Source organism: Balaenoptera musculus, chromosome 13, assembly GCF_009873245.2.
Source record: "Balaenoptera musculus isolate JJ_BM4_2016_0621 chromosome 13, mBalMus1.pri.v3, whole genome shotgun sequence".
Classification (NCBI taxonomy): Eukaryota; Metazoa; Chordata; class Mammalia; order Artiodactyla; family Balaenopteridae; genus Balaenoptera; species Balaenoptera musculus.
In genome coordinates, this window is record NC_045797.1 from 67,741,155 (window position 1) to 67,763,395 (window position 22,241).

Genomic DNA, 22,241 nt, shown 5'->3' on the forward strand with positions numbered 1-22,241 from the left:
AGGCTTGTGCAAGTTTCCTGATGGGAGGGACTGGTGGTGGGTAGAGCTGACTGTTGCTCTGGTGGGCAGAGCTCAGTAAAACTTTAATCCAATTGACTGCTGATGGGTGGGGCTGGGTTCCCTCCCTCTTGGTTGTTTGGCCTGAGGCAACCCAACACTGGAGCCTACCTGGGCTCTTTGGTGGGGCTAATGGCAGACTCTGGGAGGGCTTACACCAGGGAGTACTTCCCAGAACTTCTGCTGCCAGTGTCCTTGTCCCCACAGTGAGCCACAGCCACCCCCTGCCTCTGCAGGAGACCCTCCAACACTAGCAGGTAGGTCTGGTTTAGTCTCCCCTGGGGTCACTGCTCCTTCCCCTGGGTCCTGATGCACACACTACTTTGTGTGTGCCCTCCAAGAGTGGAGTCTCTGTTTCCCCCAGTCCTGTCAAAGTCCTGCAATCAAATCCCGCTAGCCTTCAAAGTCTGATTCTCTAGGAATTCCTCCTCCTGTTGCCGGACCCGCAGGTTGGGAAGCTTGACGTGGAGCTCAGAACCTTCACTCCAGTGGGTGGACTTCTGTGGTATAAGTGTTCTCCAGTCTGTGAGTCACCCACCCAGCAGTTACGGGATTTGATTTTACTGTGATTTCGCCCCTCCTACCGTCTCATTGTGGCTTCTCCTTTGTCTTTGGATGTGGGGTATCTTTTTTGGTGAGTTCCAGTGTCTTCCTGTCGATGATTGTCCAGCAGCTAGTTGTGATTCTGGTGTTCTTACAAGAGGGAGTGAGAGCACATCCTTCTACTCCGCCATCTTGGTTCAGGGCCAGGGACTTTGTTCTTTGTTCTTTGTTCACCAATTCTTTAGTCCTTAGCAATCTGCTAGAAGACTTCTGTGGCAGCTTATTTTCACTACTGAAGGCAGGATTTCATCAACGGGGGCAGCAGAACATCATAGGAATTCAGGCTGTAGTAGAGTCAGACCTGGTTCAAGTGTCACTCTCTCAATCATCTTGGGCAAATTCTTTAACCTCTCTAAGCCTCTGTTTCCTTATCTACAAAGTGGAGATACTAGTATTTACCTTGGGGTTGGCTGTGAATATTAAGTGAGGTTATGAATGTAAAATCCTTAACACATTGCATGGAACATTTTACATATCTAGTAAATCTTATCTATTATGAGGATCAAAGACTAGACAAAAGGGGCTAGGAGAGAGGGGAGGGAAGCTAAAAGGCAGCTCTTATAATTTAGCCTATGGTAGACCCTATTTACTTTCAAATATGAGTGAACAAATAAAAATTATGCTTGGAGGTGTTACAAGGGAAGAGACTATGCTGTCAGCCAAATTTGTTCAGTGATTACTATGGCCAGGGAATGGAACAGTGATAGGCATGACCCCTGCCTTCAAGAGTCGTAAGAGTCTAATTTCTCAGTAAAACTTCAGTAGCCACTGCTAATCTCATAAGAATGTGGTAAAAATAAATAGGTGAAATTCTGAAATAATGTGGGTCTCATTATAGAATTAGAGAGAACCATAAGAAATCTGCCAGTCCATCTTCAGATGGGTGAAAATCTGGAGCAAAGGCTTTATAAGAAATAAAAAGGATCACTGCTGGTAGAATGTCATTCTGGTTCTGTTTCAAATCGAGAAATGTCAGAGAAGTACTCAACCTTTATAAATAATAATTTAAATGAAAATTAGGGTGTGGTTGACTAAAAGTATTTCCAGTTCATATGATTATTTTCAAATTAATATAAAATACCATTATTCAAAACCACTTAAATCCCAACAAAAAAAAATATGCAAATAAATTTTGGTACTTATACCATGTCATGACTAAAAATCAGGTTTTCAAAGACTAAATAATGACATCGGGAAGTGCTTTATGATAAGTGAAAAAAAAGCAAGCATAGATACAGTATGGTTCTATTTTTTAAAATAGAAAATAGAAATAGAAAAATGTATAGTATTACAAAGCTATAGTAAGGAAAACAGTATGGTATTGGCATAAAAACAGACACATAGATCAGTGGAACAGAATGGACAGCCCAGAGATAAACCCACACATATGGTTAATTTATGACAAAGGAGCCAAAAATATATTGGGAAAAGATAGTCTCTTCAATAAATGGGGTTGGAAAAACGGGACAGCCACATGTGAAAGAATGAAACTGGACCACTATCTTACACCATGCACAAAAATCAATTCAAAATGGATTAAAGACTTGAATGTAAGACCTGAAACCACAAAACTGCTAGAAGAAACAGAGGGTAAGGTCCTTGACATGGGTCTTGGCAACTGTTTTTTGGATTTCACACCAAAAGCAAAGGCAACAAATGCAAAAATAAACAACAGGACTACATCAAACTAAAAAGCTTCTGTACAGTATAGGAAACCATCAACAAAATGAAAAGGCAACCTACCAAATGGGAGAAAATATTTGCAAATCATATATCTGACAAGGGGGTTAATATCCAAAATATATAAAGAACTCATACAACTCAACAGAATAAAAATCCAATTAAAAAATGGGCAGAGGAAGTGAATAGACATTTTTCCAAAGAAGACATACAAGTGGCCAACAGGTACATGAAAAGGTGTTCAACATCACTAATTAGCAGGGAAATACAAATTAAAACCACAATGAGATATCATCTCCCACCTGTTAGAATGGCTGTTTACAAGAAATAACAAGTGTTGGTGAGGATGTGGAGAAAAGGGAACACTTGTGCACTGTTGGATGCAGCCACTATGTAAAACAGTATGGCGGTTCCTCAAAAAGTTAAACATAGAACTACCATATGTTCTAGCAATTCCACTTCTGGGTATTATCTGAAGGAAACAAAATCACTATCTTGAAAAGATACCTGCACACCCATGTTCAGTGCAGCATTATTTGCAATAGTCAAGACATGAAATGGAAACAACTTAAGTGTCCATCAATGGATGAATGGATAAAGAAAATAAAGAAAATGTGACTATCTATCTATATATATATATCTTAAAAAAGAAGGAAATCCTGCCATTTGTGACAACATGGATGGACCTTGAGGGCATTGTGCTAAGTGAAATAAGTGAGACAGAGAAAGGCAAATACTGTGTGATCTCACTTATATGTGAAATCTAAAAAAAACTGAACTCAGGACTTCCCTGGTGGTCCAGTGGTTACAAATCCACCTTCCAATGCAGGGGACGTGGGTTCGATCCCTGGTCAGGGAACTAAAATCCCACATGCCATGGGATGACTGAGCCTGCGCGCTCTGGAGCCTGTGCACCACAACTAGAGAGAAGCCTGCCCACCGCAACGAAGAGCCTGCACGCTGCAACTAAGACCCGACACAGCCTAAATAAATAAATATTAAACAAAAATTAAAAATAAATTTAAAAACCTGAACTGATAGATACACCACCAAATGGTGGTTGCCAGAGGAAGCGGGGGGGTGGGGGGGTAGTGGTTGAAGGTAGTGGAAAGTACAAATTTCCAGTAATAAGATAAATAAGTTCTGGGGATATACTGGGGATATAATCTACAGCATGGTGACTATAGTTAACAAGATTGTGCATTTGAGAGTTGCTAAGAGAGTGTATCTTAAAAGTTCTCATCACAAGAAAAAAAACCGTAACTGTGTGGTGATGGATGTTAACTAAATTTATTGTGTTAATCATTATGTTATACACCTAAAACTAATACAGTGTTATATGTCAATTTTATCCCAATTTTAAAAAGTGTGTAGAAGAAACCAATAGTTAATTACTGATAAAGCTGCATGGTGAGATTACAAGTAAATTTATTCTCTTCTTAAAACTTCTTTTGAATAAAATAAACATTTCAAAGAAAATGGTTCAGGCTCTTAAAATACTTGAGATCTATGGTGAATTAGGTTTCAGTTTAACAAAAGTCACATTAAAAATCTCTTAGCTTAGGTAAGCTACCACAAAACAATACCAAGACAAAAAGTAGTACTTGAAAAGGGAAAACTTTCAATACTACTTTAACTCATATTGTAGTATATAAATAATTATGTACTCCTGCCTATAAGGGCTGACTACTGGTCAATAGATAACTCGGATTTATTAATAACATTCATAGATCTAATTCTGACATATCTCTAAGTCATACCTTGAGAATAGCTATAAGCTTGAGAAGGATCAACTATTATGTCCATTGAGAATGAGTTGTGTGATTCCTGAGAATGTTTCTCCACCACCTCTACTGTATCACTGGATGAAGATGATGATGAAGACAATCCCAGTCTAACGTATCTTCCTTTTCTACCACAGAGCGAACAATCTACCGGTGTGGCACTAGGTCCCCGGGGCAGTTGAACTTCATCTCTGTGGTAGTTTCTAACAGCTCCACTGTGATGCACAGAGCGTTCTCGTTGCCATATGTAATGGGTTGGAGCAATGGCCATAACCTATGGTGGAAAGCTTTCTTTTAGAATTTTAATAAGATTTTAAAATTCAGTAAAATTAAGAACAAAAATTATAACTCAAGAACAGGCTACCTGTAAAACTAGATCTAAAAATCTCACCAATGTTGGTTTTTTTTTTTTTTTATAAGAAAAGCATTTCCAGATAAGGCAATATTACCTATAAAGTGATTCATTGCTTGGATCCTTAAGATAATAATTGATAAAGTATTTAAATTATTTCAAACAGTAAATAGAACTGAAGCAACCTTCCAGGTTTTTCAATTCTGGATATTACAGGTTTGGGAAAGATAATACAGTTAGCCCAAAACAATACATAATTCTCTGGAATGTACTGGGTTGAAAACAATATTTTTAATTGAGGTTTCCAGCTATGTATGTTAGGCTAATCTTAACATGTTTGCAATCACAGCAAGAAGATAGGTGAATGAAAACACAGGTAGGTGCTTAACCTCTCTGTTCCTGTTCTCTTGTCTGTGGTATGGAGAGAATAATGGTGTCTATTGTAGAGGATTGTTGCAAGGATTAGATGAGGGATTATTCAGAAAGTACTTAAGATTCCACACTACCTGTCAGGCATTGTTCTCTAAGGTCGGTTAGAGAACACACTGCCTTCAGAGTCAGGATAGACTTAGTTTCTTATTCTGGCTCTGCCACTTCCTAGTTGTATGATACTTTGCAAGTTACTTAACCTTTCTGAGCCTCAATATCTTCATATGGAAAACTGGGGATACCATCTGCCTCATAGGATTGTCCTGAAGGTTAAATACGTGTAAAATCCTTATCACATAGTAAACATCTGGCAAATGATAGCCATTTTAAGACAAGCTAGTGAAGTGTACCTACATGCTGACCTCATGGTGTCTAAAACTTCTAAACAGAATGTTAGAATGTTACTTCTAAGCAAAAATGTTTAGTTGCGGTTATCAATGACCCAAGGTAAATGAGAATTGTAGAATTTGAGAGCTAGACAGTGCTTTTTAAAAAAATTTATTCAAGTATCCAGACAAAACTATAATTCAAAAAAGACAGACAGTGCTTTATTAATTGCCTAGACGAGTGATTTTCAAACTGGTTTGAGGAGCCCTAGGTTTCACAGACAACGTTAGGGGTCACAGGAGGGGCTAAGGAAAGACAGAGCAGGTGGAGGACCTCAATTTGGGGGATTGTGTGTAAAATTTTGTTTGGAAAGAAGGCTTTTGCTGTTAAGAATGAAAACCTTAAAACCCCCAGATTAAAGCTGATTCCCTCAGAAAATAGGGTTATTGTGCCTCCCCCAAAACAATGCATAAAGAATACTAGCAACGCTAATTTTTAAAGTGTACTTTAGGATTGGATTTATTTTATAATCTACTTCTTAAATCCTTCAAAACAGTTTTCAACCAAAGACATGTAATAAAGTTATATATCTTTTAAAAGGTAGAAGTAAATAAAGATGTTAACTCTAAATATACACATTTCTATGACAATGTAAAACTAGGTGCAGAGATACCCAAGGTGAAGAAGTAGAATATCAAATTTTCTTATTCCTTCCATATTTATCTACTATTTTTCTCAATATTTCTGTCTTTATTGCTCATGTCTGGAATGTCCTTTCCCTTTATTTGTCTTAGTATTTCTTTTCCTTCAATGCTCAACATAAGTCCCACCTTTCTAGAAACTCCAGCTTTCAGATTTTCTTGTTTTATTGTTAATGCTATATTAGGACTCAGCATGTAAATGTTAGCACTCAGATGTATATTTTTATGCATGTAACCTGTTCTGCCGAAAGCCCCCTCTGGACAGGAATAGTTTCTCATACACCTCTCTTTCAAATGCCTTCTCCACAATATTATGCAGTCATTAAATATTTTTTAATGATAGATGAAAATATTTAAGAATTAGAGGCCACTAACATTATGAGCCCTCAGCAATATAATTTTTGTAGGAATCCTATATAGCAAAGTCTAGTGAAAAAAGCAGAGGGAAATATGAAGTAAAGGGCACAATATAGAAGATCTGGTACTGTTCTTTCTGCAATAAGCTAGGCATCATAGTCTCTCCACATGCTAACACACCTAGAAAAATGCATGCACACACTCTTATCTATTAAGCTATTTCATTCCTGAGATAACATAATAGATATAAGTGCATTTTCTAAACTAACCAACGTAAGAGATGGAGGCTAGATGTCAGAGAAAACAGAACACTGGGAAGCCATTAGATGTGAAGTCAAGTTCTGGCTCTGCCACTTAACTGATACATGATCTTGAGTAAATCTCAACCTCCTTGGTCCTCACAAGTATTTTTGTAAGGATAAGAAGATAATTTATATGAAAATATAAATTTGTAAAGCACAATGCAAGTGTATAGTATAATTACTGTAAGCCAGTTTGTAGCTACTATCGTAACTTGAGTTTATTTTAGGATATGTGACTAAAAAATGGGTTGACAGTATGCCAGTACTGGACTCTTAACAAATGCATAGAAAACTAAATTTCTAACAGCATGTCTTGCTACTATAATGCAGCAAACTTCAGGGCAAGGAGGATGTAATACTTCTTTATAATAAATCTCCACAACACTGAACTTAGTGTCTTACTCATAAATTAGCTGTTAAATGAATACTTAAGAGAACAGGATAAAATCTACTAGGTAATTTCTTTTTCTGTACACCAACATGATTCAAATGTACCTGGTTGGAACAACCAAAAAAAAAAAAAATCTTATCTTTATCTAGCTTATCTATCTGGATAAGGGTCAGTGCTAGGTGAGCTCGGTAAAGAATTGTTTTTTGTTTTTTTAAAATTTATTTATTTTTGGCTGCGGAGGTCAAAGTTAAAAATTAAAGTAGGGTTTAAATTAAAGTAGGGTTTGGTCTTCGTTGCTGCACACGGGCTTTCTCTAGTTGTGGCGAGCGGGGGCTACTCTTCGTTGTGGTGCACAGGCTTCTCATTGCGGTGGCTTCTCTTCGTTGTGGAGCATGGGCTCTAGGCACGTGGGCTTCAGTAGTTGTGGCACGTGGGCTCAGTAGTTGCGGCACACGGGCTTAGCTGCTCCGCGGCATGTGGGATCTTCCCAGACCAGGGCTCGAACCCATGTCCCCCACATTGGCAGGCGGATTCTTAACTGCTGCACCACCAGGGAAGCCCAAGAATTAGCCCAGGGAATCCCTGTGCTATACAGTAGGTCCTTGTTGTTGTTTGTCTTCATAGATAAGAAGGTATGAAAAAGAATCAGAAGCTTTAAGTTCCATTCATTCTGTCAGTCAGCTATATTTACTGAGCACCTACTACAAGTCAGGCACTGTTACTGCATTCCTCTCTCCCTTCATCCCCAGGCAACCACTTTCTGTCACTTTGGATTATATATTCTTCACAGTTGATATAAATGAAACATATAATATGTGGTCCTTTGGGGACTGGCTTCTTTCACTTAGCATAATGTTTTCAGGGTTCATCCACTTTGTAACATGTATCAGTACTTTATTCCTTTTAATTGTCAAGTAATATATCATTGTATAGATACTTTGTCGATCCATTAATTAGCTGCTGGACATTTCGACTGTTTTCACAACTATTGACTATTATGAATAAGGCTGCTTGCTATGAACATTCATGCACAAGTTTTTGTGTGGAGATAGTTTTCATTTCTTTTGAGTATAAAACTAGGAGTGGAATTGCTGGGTCATATGGTAACTCTGTTTAGCATTTTGAGGAAATGCCAGACTGTTTTCCAAAGCAACTACATGATTTTACAATCCCACCAGAAGTGTATAAGGTTTCCAATTTCTGCACATCCTTATCAATACTTGTTATTGTCTTTTTTAAAAAAAAATTATAGTCATCCTAGTGGGTGTAAAGTGATATCTCTTTGTGTTTTTGATTTTGCATTTTTCTGATGGCTAATGATGTTGAGCAACTTTTCATGTGTTTTGCCCATCTGAATATCTTTTTTGAAGAAATACATATTCAGATCCTTTGTCCTTTAAAAAATTGGGTTGTCTCTTTACTGAGTTGTAAGAGCTGTTTATATATTTTAGATATAAGTGCCTTATAAGAGAGATGATTTGCAAAATTTTTCTTCCAGTTTGTGGGTTGTCTCTTCACTTTCTTAATGGTGTCCTTTGAAGAACAAGAGTTTAAAATTTTGATGATGTACATTTTATCTGTATTTCCTATTCTTGCTTGTGCTTCTGGTATTATATCTAAGAAACCTAATCCAAGGTCATGAAGGTGTAACCCCTATGTTATAAGATTTTTACAGTTTTTAGCTCTTAAATTTAGGTCTTTGATCCATTTTGAGTTAGCTTTTTATATATAATATGGAGTAGGGGTCCAAGTGCTTTCTTTTGCACGTGGACATCCAGTTGTTCCAGTACAATTTGTTGAAAAGATGATTCACTCCCCACTTAATTTTCTTGGTACCCTTGCCAAAAGTCAACTGGACTCTTCAATTTTTATTCCATTGAGGGAGTTACTACTCAGTATAGGGTGGTAAGGAACAGTTTTTCTGAGGTGACATTTAAGCAGAGTCCTGAATGAAGTGAGGAAGTGAAGCATATGAATTTCTGGGGAAAAGCATTCCAGGTAATAGGAATGGCAAATGCAAAGACCCTGAGGTGGGAGTGTCCTTGGTGCATTTGAAGAATAGCAAGTAGGCCAGAGTGGTTGCAGTGAAATGAACAAGGATGGGAGATGAAGTGAAAGAGATAAAGGAGGAGAGTTGGCAGACCATGTAGATCCAGGATAAGCACTTTGTGTCTTTTACTCTATGTGAGATGGGAAGCCTCTGGAGGCTTTTGAGTAAAGGAGACATGATTTGATTTTCTAAAAGATTTACTCTTTAAATCTGCTATGAAGAATAGACTATAGGGAAGAAAGATTGTAAGGGAGACTATTTGGAAAGTTATGACAATAGTTGAGGCAAGAGATGACAATTAAAGTAGGGTTTAGTGGTGGAGGTGGTGAGAAATGGTAAGATGCTGGCTTTTCTTTAAAGTATAGATGTGGAAAAAAAAAAAGTCTAGGGTGACAGCTTTTTGGCCTGAACAACTGGAATGATGAAGTTACCATTTATTAACATGTGGAAGATTGCAGGAGGAGCAAGTGTGGAGGTCTATGTGGGGGAATCAAAAACTCAATTTTCAGCATGTTAAGTTTGGGGTATCTACTAGATAATGAAATGTAAATAAAAAATTGGATATGCAGATCTGGAATTAGGAGAGAGATCTGTTAGTTCTCAGTGTTGAAGCCTTGAGAGACTAAACTTTTCTGTAAATCCTATTACACAACTGACTTTCCAGGTGTCTAAAACTTTGTAGTCTTTTACACATACACCATTAAGCCACATAATGCTCTGTCTCTTTGTCTGGTGCCAGCAACTGAGGTAATTCCAGCTCCAACAGAATAAAGTTGTTGCAGTTAAAATGCTAGTCGTTGTATTTTAGGAGTGGGTAAGCAACCTGCCATGAGGAAGCATTGCCTATCCTGGCCTCTTGCCTCCAGTGCCCCCTCCATGTACTTAGCTGAGTGTTCTACAGGGCTTGAAGCATTTACTTTGAAAAAATCAGAGTGTTCAAATAAGGCCCGCTATCACATCAAGGATGGCAACAGGTGCGCAAATTACCCACTCCTCACCTAGGGAGGTAGTGACAAAAAATAACAAGACAGGACTTTTTCAGTGCCCTGTAATTGGAATGAGTCCTTTAAATTCCTTAATGAGGAGCCATTAATTTGGGGAGGTGGGTCATATATACCCAACTTTTCATATTTTTCTATTGAATATAATCTTGTAAAGACTTGGCCTGCTGCACAGTCTTCTAAATTATTTCTGAATCCTTGCATTTCCCCCAACATTCAACAATCCTAATTTAATCCACAAATATGCATAACTGCTATATCTTCATCTCATTAATATAATTAACAAGGTTAATTCTGGGCAGAGTTCTGTGACACACCTCTGAAGTCTTCCCTCAGGTCTGACACTAATCCATTAATTGGCTCCTTTGGCCTGTAGTCATTAAACTAGATATGACTTCTTTTTTTTTTTTTTTTTTTTTTGGCTGCATTGGGTCTTCGTTGCTGCACGCGGGCTTTCTCTAGTTGCAGCGAGCGGGGACTACTCTTTGTTGCGGTGCGTGGGCTTCTCATTGCGGTGGCTTCTCTTGTTGCGGAGCACGGGCTCTAGGCGCACAGGCTTCAATAGTTGCAGCATGCAGGCTCAGTAGTTGTGGCTACACGGGCCCTAGAGCACACAGACTTCAGTAGTTGTAGCGCGTGGGCTCGGTAGTTGTAGCGCGTGGGCTTGGTTGGTAGTTGTGGCTCGTGGGCTCTAGAGCAGAGGTCCCCAACCTTTTTGGCACCAGGCACTGGTTTCATGGAAGACGATTTTTCCACTGGTGGGGGTGGATGGTTCAGGTGGTAATGTGAGCGATGGGGAGCGGCAGACGAAGCTTTGCTCACTCACCCGCTGCTCACTTCCTGCTGTGTAGCTCAGTTCCTAACAGGTCGTGGACCGGTACTGGGGGTTGGCGACCCCTGCTTTAGAGCGCAGGCTCAGTAGTTGTGGTGCATGGGCTTAGTTGCTCCACAGCGTGTGGGATCTTCCCGGACCAGGTATTGAACCTGTGTCCCCTGCATTGGCAGGTGGATTCTTAACCACTGCGCCACCAGGGAAGTCCCATATGACTTCATTTAATTACAGCATTATCTAGCCCACATTCACTAAACTTCTCTGAACTAGTACTGCCTCATAGTGATCATTGCCTTCCATTTAATTTTCTACTCCAAATTTTTTTAGTTTGAAACATTAACTTTCTTTACTGAAAACCAGAACATTAGATAAAATAACTAATCTTTTAATTTTTAGTGTCTTTCTGCTTTATATTAATAGAATCTGGCATCAAGGAAACTTTATGTATGCTATGTGAAAAGAGGTATAGTTTTTAAACTTATTTTATACCATGTAGTTCACATTTCAACCTTGGGGACTTGAAATTTTGATACTTTAACAGAAATTATTTAATGGAAATTATTATTCAGCTCCAATGTTATTACCATGACGTATTTTGGAATGTGCATGCTATTCTTTCCCAATATACTGGTGATCTTTTAGAGAAGAGAAACACTCTACAATAAAAATACTTTCTACAGAAGTAGGCTTCTCTGAAAAACAGAAATGACAATTTTTAATTATTGTGGTATAAAATTAAAACATCAACATTGTAATATAAAAGTTGTACTCATGGTAATCATCAAGGTTAATGGTTTACCCTTCATATACAAAAAAAAAAGTGAAACATTAAAAGCACATTAAAAAACAAGACAAGGAAAACTACATAAAGAGAAGACAGAGATTATATATATAACGCATGTAAAAATCTTACCTCCTCACAGCATCTCCGGCTTACAATAGCCCTATAGTCAATTCTATCCCAGAGTTTGTCCCTTAACTTTAAGAAATCAGGGAATAATTTTCTCCAGTTTTTCCCTAAAGCCCATGGAAAAATTTCGTATTTGGCTTCTTCTTCATCTTCTTCAACTGTATTAGCCAGATACCTAGCAAAGAAGACCAACAACTCAAAAAAGAAATGGGTAAAGGACAGGAACAGACAGTTCTCTCTCACACACACACACACACACGTTTATAAACACATAAAAGATGTTCAACCTTATGCATGATTAAAGAAAGGTAGATCAAAAATAGAGATACAGTGAATTTTACCTTGTTGAGTTCTGGATACATTTATATTCCTATCAATCTTGAGCTTTGCTCTGGGATGCAGTTATATGGAAACAGTCTGATCCTTTCAAGTCTTGCTTTCATGATTTGTTAGGTGGATCTGGAGCAATGTTCAGTCTGGGGCTAATTACTCGCCACTAAGGCAAGACGTTCCTGAGTACTCTACTCAGTACTGAATTACTCAGTGTGAATTATAAGTTTTTTCAGTCTGGCTGGTGGGAACAGGCACTATTTCCAGCCCTGGGTGAATGTTAGTCACTCTGTTCCCTCTATTCTTACGGTCTTTCCCTACACTCAAATACCTGAGGGGGGATCAGGCATGCATAAAAGCAGGAAAACCGGACAGATAAGAAGAATCATCAGTCAATCAAAACTGACTCACATGATAGAAGTAACAGACAAGGATACTAAAACAGTTATAATTATTCCAGATGTTCAAAAAGATTAGACACATTGAAAGTATACCTCTAGAGATGAAAACTATGTGTACAATGAAAAATACATTGAGTAGGGTTAACAGCAGATTAAATTTTGCAGAGGAAAAGATTTGTGCATTGAAGACATAGCAATATAAACTATCTAAAATGAAACACACAGAGAAAAGGAAACAAAAATAATGAACAGAGCATCAATAAGCTGCGAGACAACTTTAAGCAGCCTAATAAAGGTGAAATTGGAATCCCTAAAGGGTGGTGGGTGGACAGAAAAAACATTTGAAGAAGTAATGACTGAAAATTTTTGAAATTTGATGAAAACTATAAACCCACAAAGAAGCTCAGTGAACTCCAAAGCACAAAACATGAAGAAAATTATACTAAGGCATATCATAATTAATTACTTAGGACCAGTAATAAAGAGAAAATCTTAAAAGCAGTCAGAGAAAAAAAATAAGACATGTTAGATAACACAGGAACTTAGATAACACAGGAACAGAGATAAGGATGGAGCAGATTTCTCACTGGAAACAATGCAAGCTCCATAGATGACTTTCTAAGAAAAACAGGCGACTCACAATAAAAAAAATTACAAAACATACAAGGGAACAAGGCACCATGAACAGAAACAGTCCCTGAAGTGTGAAGATACTAGAATTAACAAACACCCAAGAAAAGAGGGTCTTAAAAGCAATCAGGGGGCTTCCCTGGGCTTCCCTGGTGGCACAGTGGTTGGGAGTCTGCCTGCCGGTGCAGGGGACACGGGTTCGAGCCCTGGTCTGGGAAGATCCCACGTGCCGCAGAGCAACTGGGCCCGTGAGCCACGGCTACTGAGTCTGCGCGTCTGGAGCCTGTGCTCCGCAACAGGAGAGGCCGCGATAGTGAGAGGTCCGCGCACCACGATGGGGAGTGGCCCCCGCTCGCCGCAACTGGAGAGGGCCCTCGCACAGAAACGGAGACCCAACACAGCCAGAGATAAACAAATAAATAAATAAATAAAAGCCATTTCTAAAACACTACTCTTAAAAAATAAATAAATAAATAAAATAAAATAAAAGCAATCAGAAAGGAAGACAAATGATCCCAAGTGGAAGGTTTGAGATGCAAGGAATAGTAATCAAAGATATATAGATATATGGGCAAATCTAAACAAATGTTGAATTTATAAAACAACAATAATAATGTCTAACCTTTTGGAGGGCATCAGGTAGAACTAGTAGAATTGCAAAACAAGAGAATAGAAGTTGGGAAGAGTGATTAGAGTTAAAATGCTTAAGGGTCTTGTAATTAAAAATAACTAGGGCAATTGCTAAAAGAATAGATATAGAATGTAAGATTTCCAAACATGTAGAGGAAAAGAAGGTGTCAAAAGTAAAAATATTAAAATCTCAATCTGGGCTTCCCTGGTAGCGCAGTGGTTAAGAATCCGCCTGCCAGTGCAGGGGACACGGGTTCGAGCCCTGGTCCGGGAAGATCCCACATGCCACGGAGCAACTAAGCCCGTGAGCCACAACTACTGAGCCTGCGCTCTAGAGCCCGCGGGCCACAACTACTGAGCCCATGAGCCACAACTACTGAAGCCCGCACGCCTAGAGCCCATGCTCCGCAACAAGAGAAGCCACTGCAATGAGAAGCCCGTGCACCGCAACGAAGAGTAGCCCCCGCTTGCCGCAACTAGAGAAAGCCCGCGCGCAGCAACGAAGACCCAACGCAGCCAAAAAAAAAAAAAAAAAAAAAAATCTCAATCAAAAAGATAAAAATGGAGGGGAAAGAAGAAAAAAATGGGACATACACAAAATACACAACAAGATGGTAGGAAAAAATGCAAATATATAAGAAACAATAGAATATTATTCTGCAGTAAAAATGAAATGAACTACAGCTACATGTATCAATAGAAATGAATCTCAAAATAATATTATAAAGCAAAAGAAGAAAGTTACAGAAGAATGATAATGGTAATTATGGTATATAATTATTTTATTATATAGCCCCCAAATAGGAATAACCAAATAATATATTATTTAGAGTTATATACATAGAATAAAGAAAAGTAAGAAAATGATTACTTGTGGAAGGGAGGGGGCTCTAACTGGGAAACTGTGCTATGAGTTTCTAAGATTCTGGCAGTGTTCTATTCTTGAGTCATGGGTACATGAGTATTTGTTTTGCTTCTATTCTTTTACACACACATACGTATACATTCCATACACTCTTTTGTAAATATTTCACATTAAAAAAATTTTAAAGGCACAGAAGTGTATAGTACATCTCTATTCATGTAATATACACACTGGTTCATATATAGAAAATTATTTCTAGACACATACATATGAAACTGTTAACTGTCCTTGAGGAGGGAGGTCAAGGTCTTGAGATATGAGGAAGACTTACTTTTAATTGTATACCCTCCTATATATATTTTTTAACCATGTGCATATTCATATTTAGTTACATTAATATAAAATGAATACCTACATAGTTTTATCCTCCCTTAAAATAACTAAGTATTTTAATATTACCTTACTATATTACATTATATATATATATTACCTTATTATAAAGCACCTCATTGTTAAACCCATTCAGTTATATGAGTCAAATCATGTCCTTTGTGAAATTACATAAAGTAATTTCTCACTTTAGTATCCCTGAGAGTTCTTAGTAAACTGTAGATAGAGCTGGAGGTTGGCCCCTTTCATGCTTGCGGATTATAAAAAATCTATAATGGACTATGGTACTCTAGTATCAGGACCACATTATGATTCTATTCTACATTAACAATTTTTCAGGCTCAATGTAATGAAATATCTGTCTCTTACACATGTAAGCTGTCTTCTAATTTGAAATAGATTTTTCTTGGAGCAGAGTCCATTTCTTTTGCATAGGGTTAATTATGTTTATTCAAATAAAGAATTAAGAACCTCCTATGTCAGCCACTGAAGTATGCAAAAAAAGTAAGATACACATTCCTTGCCCTTAAGGAGTCTACAGTCAAGTAGAAAAGGCAATCAAGTATGAAATAAATACATAACTGAAAGAGAATATAGGAAAATGATAATAGAAGTTCAGAGTGTTATAAGAATATATAGAAAGGAAAAGGAGTTGAGTTAGAACTGTGGCTGAGAAAATATTTAATGAGAACTATTGAGTGAGGTTGTATCAAAAGAATGATTAGATATAAAAATGGAAATTATAATTCATGTTACTTTTCATATGGAGCTTATAATACAACATGCAATGCAACCTGACATGCTACTACATAGTGTAAGCTAACACAGTGCTTTGCTGGTAATAACTTTACAAAACTTGTCAAATCCAATTTGGGGCATCTGGTAAGATTTAAATAAGGTTTCTTTTGATTTGTTTTCAATTTTCAGGTGAGAAAAAAACTATAAAATAGATATTGCATCAACATACAGATATAATGCTAAGAGACATGTAAACAGCAGCTTAGTGTTAAATGGCTGAATTTGGCCACTGGCAAGTCACACCTGAATTTGCTGATTACTAACTTTTGTGATCTTGGAAAGTACTTAATCTTCCTAAGTTTCAATTTCCCCATCTGTAAAATGGAGATAATTAAAAAATGTATCTTATAGGGAAGATTAGATGAGTTTATAGAAAACATTTTTGTGGTACCTTGCACATGATACTCAATATTAGCTAATACTATTATATTCCCCCAATTTAGCAATCATCAACTCAAATTTTATATTGAGTTCATTTTTTCCTATGCATGGGGAAATGTGTCTGCTGAAAACATGCAGAGATCAATTTCTTCTAGTCCTATTTCTTGAATCACTCTTTGATTCTGAATTAAACAGACTTTAAATAAATACTTCAGTGCTAACGGTTGTTGTGGTATTCAACTTAAATATTTTTATATGTAGTTCCCTAGTTAGGTACTTAAAATTATATTCATATATTCCAAACTGCAGCATTATATCCAGGTACTAGGTAGAAAAGGTTTTGATATTGAGATGTCTAGAGCATTTTCCACAAGCTGTTCAGTGTAAAAGGGCAATAATGATAATAATTTTTACTATACATTAAATTTCAAAGAGAATATTCTGGCTTTTAAAAAATCTCTAAGTCCAAAAGAGGAAAATCTGGGATAATTTATGTGGAACACTATATAAATTATGGAAATGTGAAAGGTACAATACAAACTCAAGTGGAATATTGAATAATAAATGTTAGGCATATGGCAGGATAAGACCAGTGAAAAGAACATAAGAATATCCTATTAAAGTAAAAAACCATACAGCTTTTAAACAGGAAGGCCTATTCAAAGATATACATCAGGTTTTAAACAGCCTCTATTTTAAATAAGGTATTGTATATATTATAAATAACTTGCACAAAAATCACTTAGTAGAAAGCATACTTACAGAGCAATAAAGAAATTTATCCTGGTATGCTCATTTATAGTAAATTTAGCTCTCTTGAAATAAACAAAGGTCATAGCCAAAAGATACTATAGGGAAAAAAGTTAAAAGTTAATATTAATGTTTTGCTTTCATAGTAAAACTGCTTTAAAATAGTTACCTTTATAAACTAAAACAATAAAGCATTATTTATCCTTATTATAGAATTAGCTATTTATTCGAGTCCTTATTTTTTTGGCTTTCTTTAATCCATATGAACAGTGAGAAATAGTTCTGGATCATTTATGATTAAATTATAATTTTATAATTATAATTTTAACCTCTAAATTTTATTATTGCCATCTATTCAAACCTATAGAGAAGCTGAAATAATAATCAAGTGAATAACCATACATCCTTCACCTAGATTCACCAATTGTTTTTCTGTTGCCACACTGGCTTGATGTATGTGTATATGCAAAAATTTTTCCCCTCAACCCTTTGAGTTAGTTGCAGACATCCATACTCACTTTTTAAAATAATTTTTGAAAAATAACTTCTAACCAGAAATTAGAACAACATGGCTCTATTTTCACTGGAATAAAAGTGTTTAAATGTACTATTAGGAAGACATATGTCTAGCCTGCTATTAGGACCCATGCCAGGTTCTGCCTGTTCAAGTTAAAAACAAGTTATGATACTGATATATTGATAATAGACTCCCTCTCATAAAATGCCTAATTCATGCTACCTTCACAGGTTTGGCCACAAAGGTGATTCCAAATTTTCAAGGTAACTTTCAGTAGAGGACTCTTGATATATTGACTGTTAGGATACAGTACTCCTGGTTAGTTACTTTAAAGGCACTGCCCCCTGCTGTCCAACAACTTTAATTACTATAAGGTGCTTAAAATTGTAAAATTTTAAACTTTAGAACTCCACATGAACTGGATATTTGACATTAAGGCATTACTGTCAATTTTTAAAAGCATCAATGACACTGATTATGTTTAAAAAGATCTCACCTTTTAGAAGTACACCTTTAAATATTTATGGATAAAATGTTAGGATGTCTGGGACTTGCTTCAAAATAATCCACGTTTGGGGAGAGAGATTAGAAGAAACAAGAATGGCCGTGAGTTGATCATTGTTTTAGCTGGATGACAGGCACATGGAGGGTCTTTGTTCTATTCTCTCTACTATAAGTTGTATGTTTGAAATTTTCTAAAAATTTTCAAAATTAAAAAAACCCTCTGATTTTATTGTTATCTTAAGCTTAAAGTAAGAGTTCACATCAATATGAAATTAGTGGGTATTTAATCATGAGCTAGTCTTCTGTTCATTCCCTTTTCTGTTGGTTGGCACATTATTTATTTATTTATTTATTTATTTATTTATGGCTGTGTTGGGTCTTCGTTGCTGCATGCCGGCTTTCTCTAGTTGCGGCGTGGGGGGGCTACTCCTCGTTGTGGTGCGCGGGCCTCTCACTGCGGTGGCCCCTCCCGTCGCAGAGCACGGGCTCCAGGCACACAGGCCTCAGCAGTTGCAGCATGCGGGCTCAGTAGTTGTGTCTCGCAGGCTCCAGAGCGCAGGCCCAGCAGTTGTGGCACATGGGCCCAGATGTTCCACAGCATGTGGGATCTTCCCGGACCAGGGATCAAACCCGTGTCTCCTGCACTGGCAGGCGGATTCTTAACCACTGTGCCACCAGGGAAGTCCCATAGCGTGTTATTTTAAATGTGATACGAAGTCATGCTGAATTTTCTGATATGACTTACTGGTCTAAGATGACATTTATAAAGCTGAAATTCTAACTGATCAGCTAAACCTAAATAGTATAGAAACATCACAATCCCTAGTATATAAGTCAGCATCATGATGTTCTTTTATGAAACAGATTCCTAAATAAAGAACATGATAAACTAATTTTACTCTACAAGATTATTGGGATTTGTTTTATCTAAATTATCTACAAAATATTAAAATGTGTAACAGACTGCCTTAGTGGAATGAACCTCAGATATTATTACCTGATAAAAAGTAATAATTCTGATCAAAACATATTAAGCCTAATATAGCCAATATTTTATAATAACTATAAATGGAGTATAACCTTTAAAAATTGTGAATCATTATATTGTACACCTGTAACTGATATAATATTATACATTAACTAAACTTCAATTTAAAAAAAAAGAGCAAAACAAAACAAAAAACCCCCCAACCACCCAAACAAAAAACATATTAAGTCTATATTGATTCTTGTTTTAAATCAAACAGATATGGGTTTAAGGTCATTTAATCAATAATATTTTACAATGCTTCAAGTATAGATAGAATGAATCTATGTTGTATGCTAATGGATTCCACTTTGAAGGAGCAACGTAGGCTAGTTCTTTTCCTAACGTTAATTAATAAGATAGAAAATCCTAATAAGGTTCATTAAAGTCCTGATAGCCTAGTAACATAATAATGCTGGTTAATGATTATACTGTTAACAAATTTACCTTGTCTGCAATTTTACAGCAGCAGTCCATCCACAAGAAATCTTGAATTAAATCGTCATCTACAACAAAAGATAGCTATGACTTGTCTTTTGAAAACAGGTTTCCTTTTGAAGCATTGATTTTTACATAAGGAGATGATAAATGATGCTTAGAAATCAAACAAAAATGGCAGGACCAGGGTTGTCCAAGGTGTAGTTTCAGTTCTTTAGTGTGTTTGCCATTGCAAGCGCTGTACAAAAAGCTACTGCTTTATTCTTTGGCTTCCCATCTGATTTGCCTTAATATATACCCCAGACTGGAGGAGGAATGATAGAAGTGTTTGATTTATTGAATATTTCTATAGCTCTTTTAGAAATATGTCTTGGGTAGCTCTAGATGAGCCTTTGTTGTTTTCCAAAATCAATCTTTAACAGGTGGAAATGGAATCTGATAAAAGGTAAGTCTTTAAGATATAATGACTCAATGAATACTGTTTTCTAAATATGTTTTACTTTTTTTTTTAACTACTTTCTCCTTTTAGGTATGGGGTATTTTTAGTTTTGGGTTTTCTCTCCTACTTATCTCTGTCTAATTATCTATTAGCCAAATACACATGAAAATATCTATATAAAGGAGATTCATAATTCATTAGTTATTTATAACATTTAATTTTGGAAAAAACTGAGTATGACAAAAAGATCAACAAACAAACATACTGTTAAAAAAAGAATAACACCCCAAAAATAGGTCAGAAACACTCATTTCAATTTTAAAAGGCTAAAATATATAATCCCAAAATATATGGGTAGCTGTCAGAATATAATTTGAGAAAGATCTACTTTTTTCCATTTCCCCCTGCATTTTAAGTTAAAGAAGCATAACTTCTTGTTATATCCTAGAAATATCATCAATGTAGTCAAATAAATGGAAAGTTCCAAGTATTGTTTTTTTGAGAATAAATCATTTCTGCCTTGTTAATTCCATTTCTATTTCTTAAATTACCTAAAATGGTAGAGCCATGTATTTTCTCTTATTTCTCACATTCAGTTACGAATAATAATAAAGTTTGTGGGTAATAATTTTGCTCTACTCTTAATAAAGAGAGAGGGAAACTTTTATTAACAGCATTCTAGATCCTGACAAGGAACATCTTTATAGTTCAACATTTTCTACCTGTATTACTTACATTTTGTCTTCTATTATCTTATTTTGCTTTTCTTTAAATCTTAACCAGCTTGCCCTCCTTTTTTTTTTTTTTTAAAGATTTCTGTCCTCTCAGTAAGGCAAACACTCTTGTCCCCAACTCTCTCCTCTTTTATGCATATGCTTTCCTCTATAAGCAAGGAAGGCTGTTACCTGGATCTACCAGACTGTGATAGCTACTTGATTTGATTCAGTCCTGCAGATACTTACCAGAATCCATCTATTCAACCCTTTATTGTCTACCTTACTGCCTTACCTCAAAAAACAAAAACCAATCCTCTTTCTTGGCCAGTAGAAGTACTATAAAGAAGTTTCTTTTTGGCTATGTTTAAGAAGCTTATTAGCAAAGTAGCACTGTTTCATGATCTGAACAAATTCAAACTCAATTTCATTATATGAGCATGATGATAAAGCATAGTTAATTTTTAATAATATTCCCCAGATATAATACTGAAACTTTTCTAGGTTGACTAACCTTGCCAGTTTGCTCAGTTTCAGCACTGAAAGTCCTGGGAAACCCCTCAGGCCCAGTGACACTGGGTTAGTTGGCTCACCTGAGACTTTATGTAGTATTTATACTTTAGGTCAAACAAAACTCATGCTATGACCTTGAACTGCCCAGAATTTACATTTGACACTTGGATTTAAGTGGTCTAAAAGGTAGATGATGAATTTCTACTCTAAAAGTAATCAAAACAAACAAAAATCCAGCATTGAGGGGGAAAAAAAAAGGACTATGGAAAAAAAAAGCAAATTTGGTTGGAGATAGAAAATCTGACATAGAAAATAACAGTATCCTCTTTGATTATTATAAAAATGATAAAATAGATCTTATATTCTCATTTTTAAGTACTCTATAATTACCGCTATTACAATATTTTAAACCTACCAAATAATTTAAAGAAAGCAGTCATTTCCTGACGCCGTATAACTAGACAGGGTCCTTTGGGGCGTTTAGACTTGTTGCTATTATGTGCATTTTTTTCAGATGCTGGCCAACTATCTTTAAAAATAGGACGCTTCAGGTTAATGGGTTTTTTAGGCTGATGTGATCTATTTGACCCTGATTTTACATATACAGTGACAGTAGGTGGTGTCTCACAACATAGCTGATTATGCCTCATTTTGGTTTCCCACAATTCCTGTAAAAATAAAACACAGTTATTTATCACACTCTTGTTCACTTCTATATAAAAACAACAGATTGGATGACACTATCAGATGCAGTCATAGGAAATGTTACTGAACTTGCTACTAAAATGTTAGTTATGACAATGACTCACATGAGAAACTGCTTTTAGAATTTAATGCCAAGAAAAGCTATGCTTCCTTTGGGTAACTGATATACCTTCTCTTCCCAAATAATAAGATTCTGCATACTATTTTGCTTTGACTACTAGGGAACTCAAAACCAAATTTTAAAGTTAATTATAGAAACTATGCTGAGTTTATAATCTATTTGCGGTATTCTTTTTTCCTGATAATTTTTATTCTGCTTGTATTGACAATTTTATCATATGATTATTATGTCAGCTCAAATTTTTTATACAATAAGGCAAACTACTTCCAGAACTAAATTATTATCAACATCAATTATTAAAAAGCAATCTCAC

At 36.3% G+C, this 22,241-nt stretch overlaps 1 protein-coding gene across 2 annotated transcripts in view; it reads right to left on the reverse strand.

Moving 5' to 3' along the window:
• The window catches only part of SPDYA (speedy/RINGO cell cycle regulator family member A), a 35,780-nt gene that overhangs the window by 9,667 nt on the left and 3,872 nt on the right, over positions 1–22,241 (reverse strand). The window contains exons 2-6 of one of the 2 annotated variants that reach the window (XM_036874081.1): positions 21,518–21,770; positions 19,447–19,505; positions 16,964–17,049; positions 11,780–11,951; positions 4,101–4,398 (exon numbers count right to left, since the gene is read on the reverse strand). In XM_036874081.1, the coding sequence (XP_036729976.1) occupies positions 4,101–4,398; positions 11,780–11,951; positions 16,964–17,049; positions 19,447–19,505; positions 21,518–21,752 (850 nt within the window). In that variant the 5' untranslated portion in view covers positions 21,753–21,770. Of the gene's footprint in view, positions 1–4,100; positions 4,399–11,779; positions 11,952–16,963; positions 17,050–19,446; positions 19,506–21,517; positions 21,771–22,241 lie in introns of those variants that run through there. The other variant, XM_036874082.1, reaches the window with a different exon arrangement.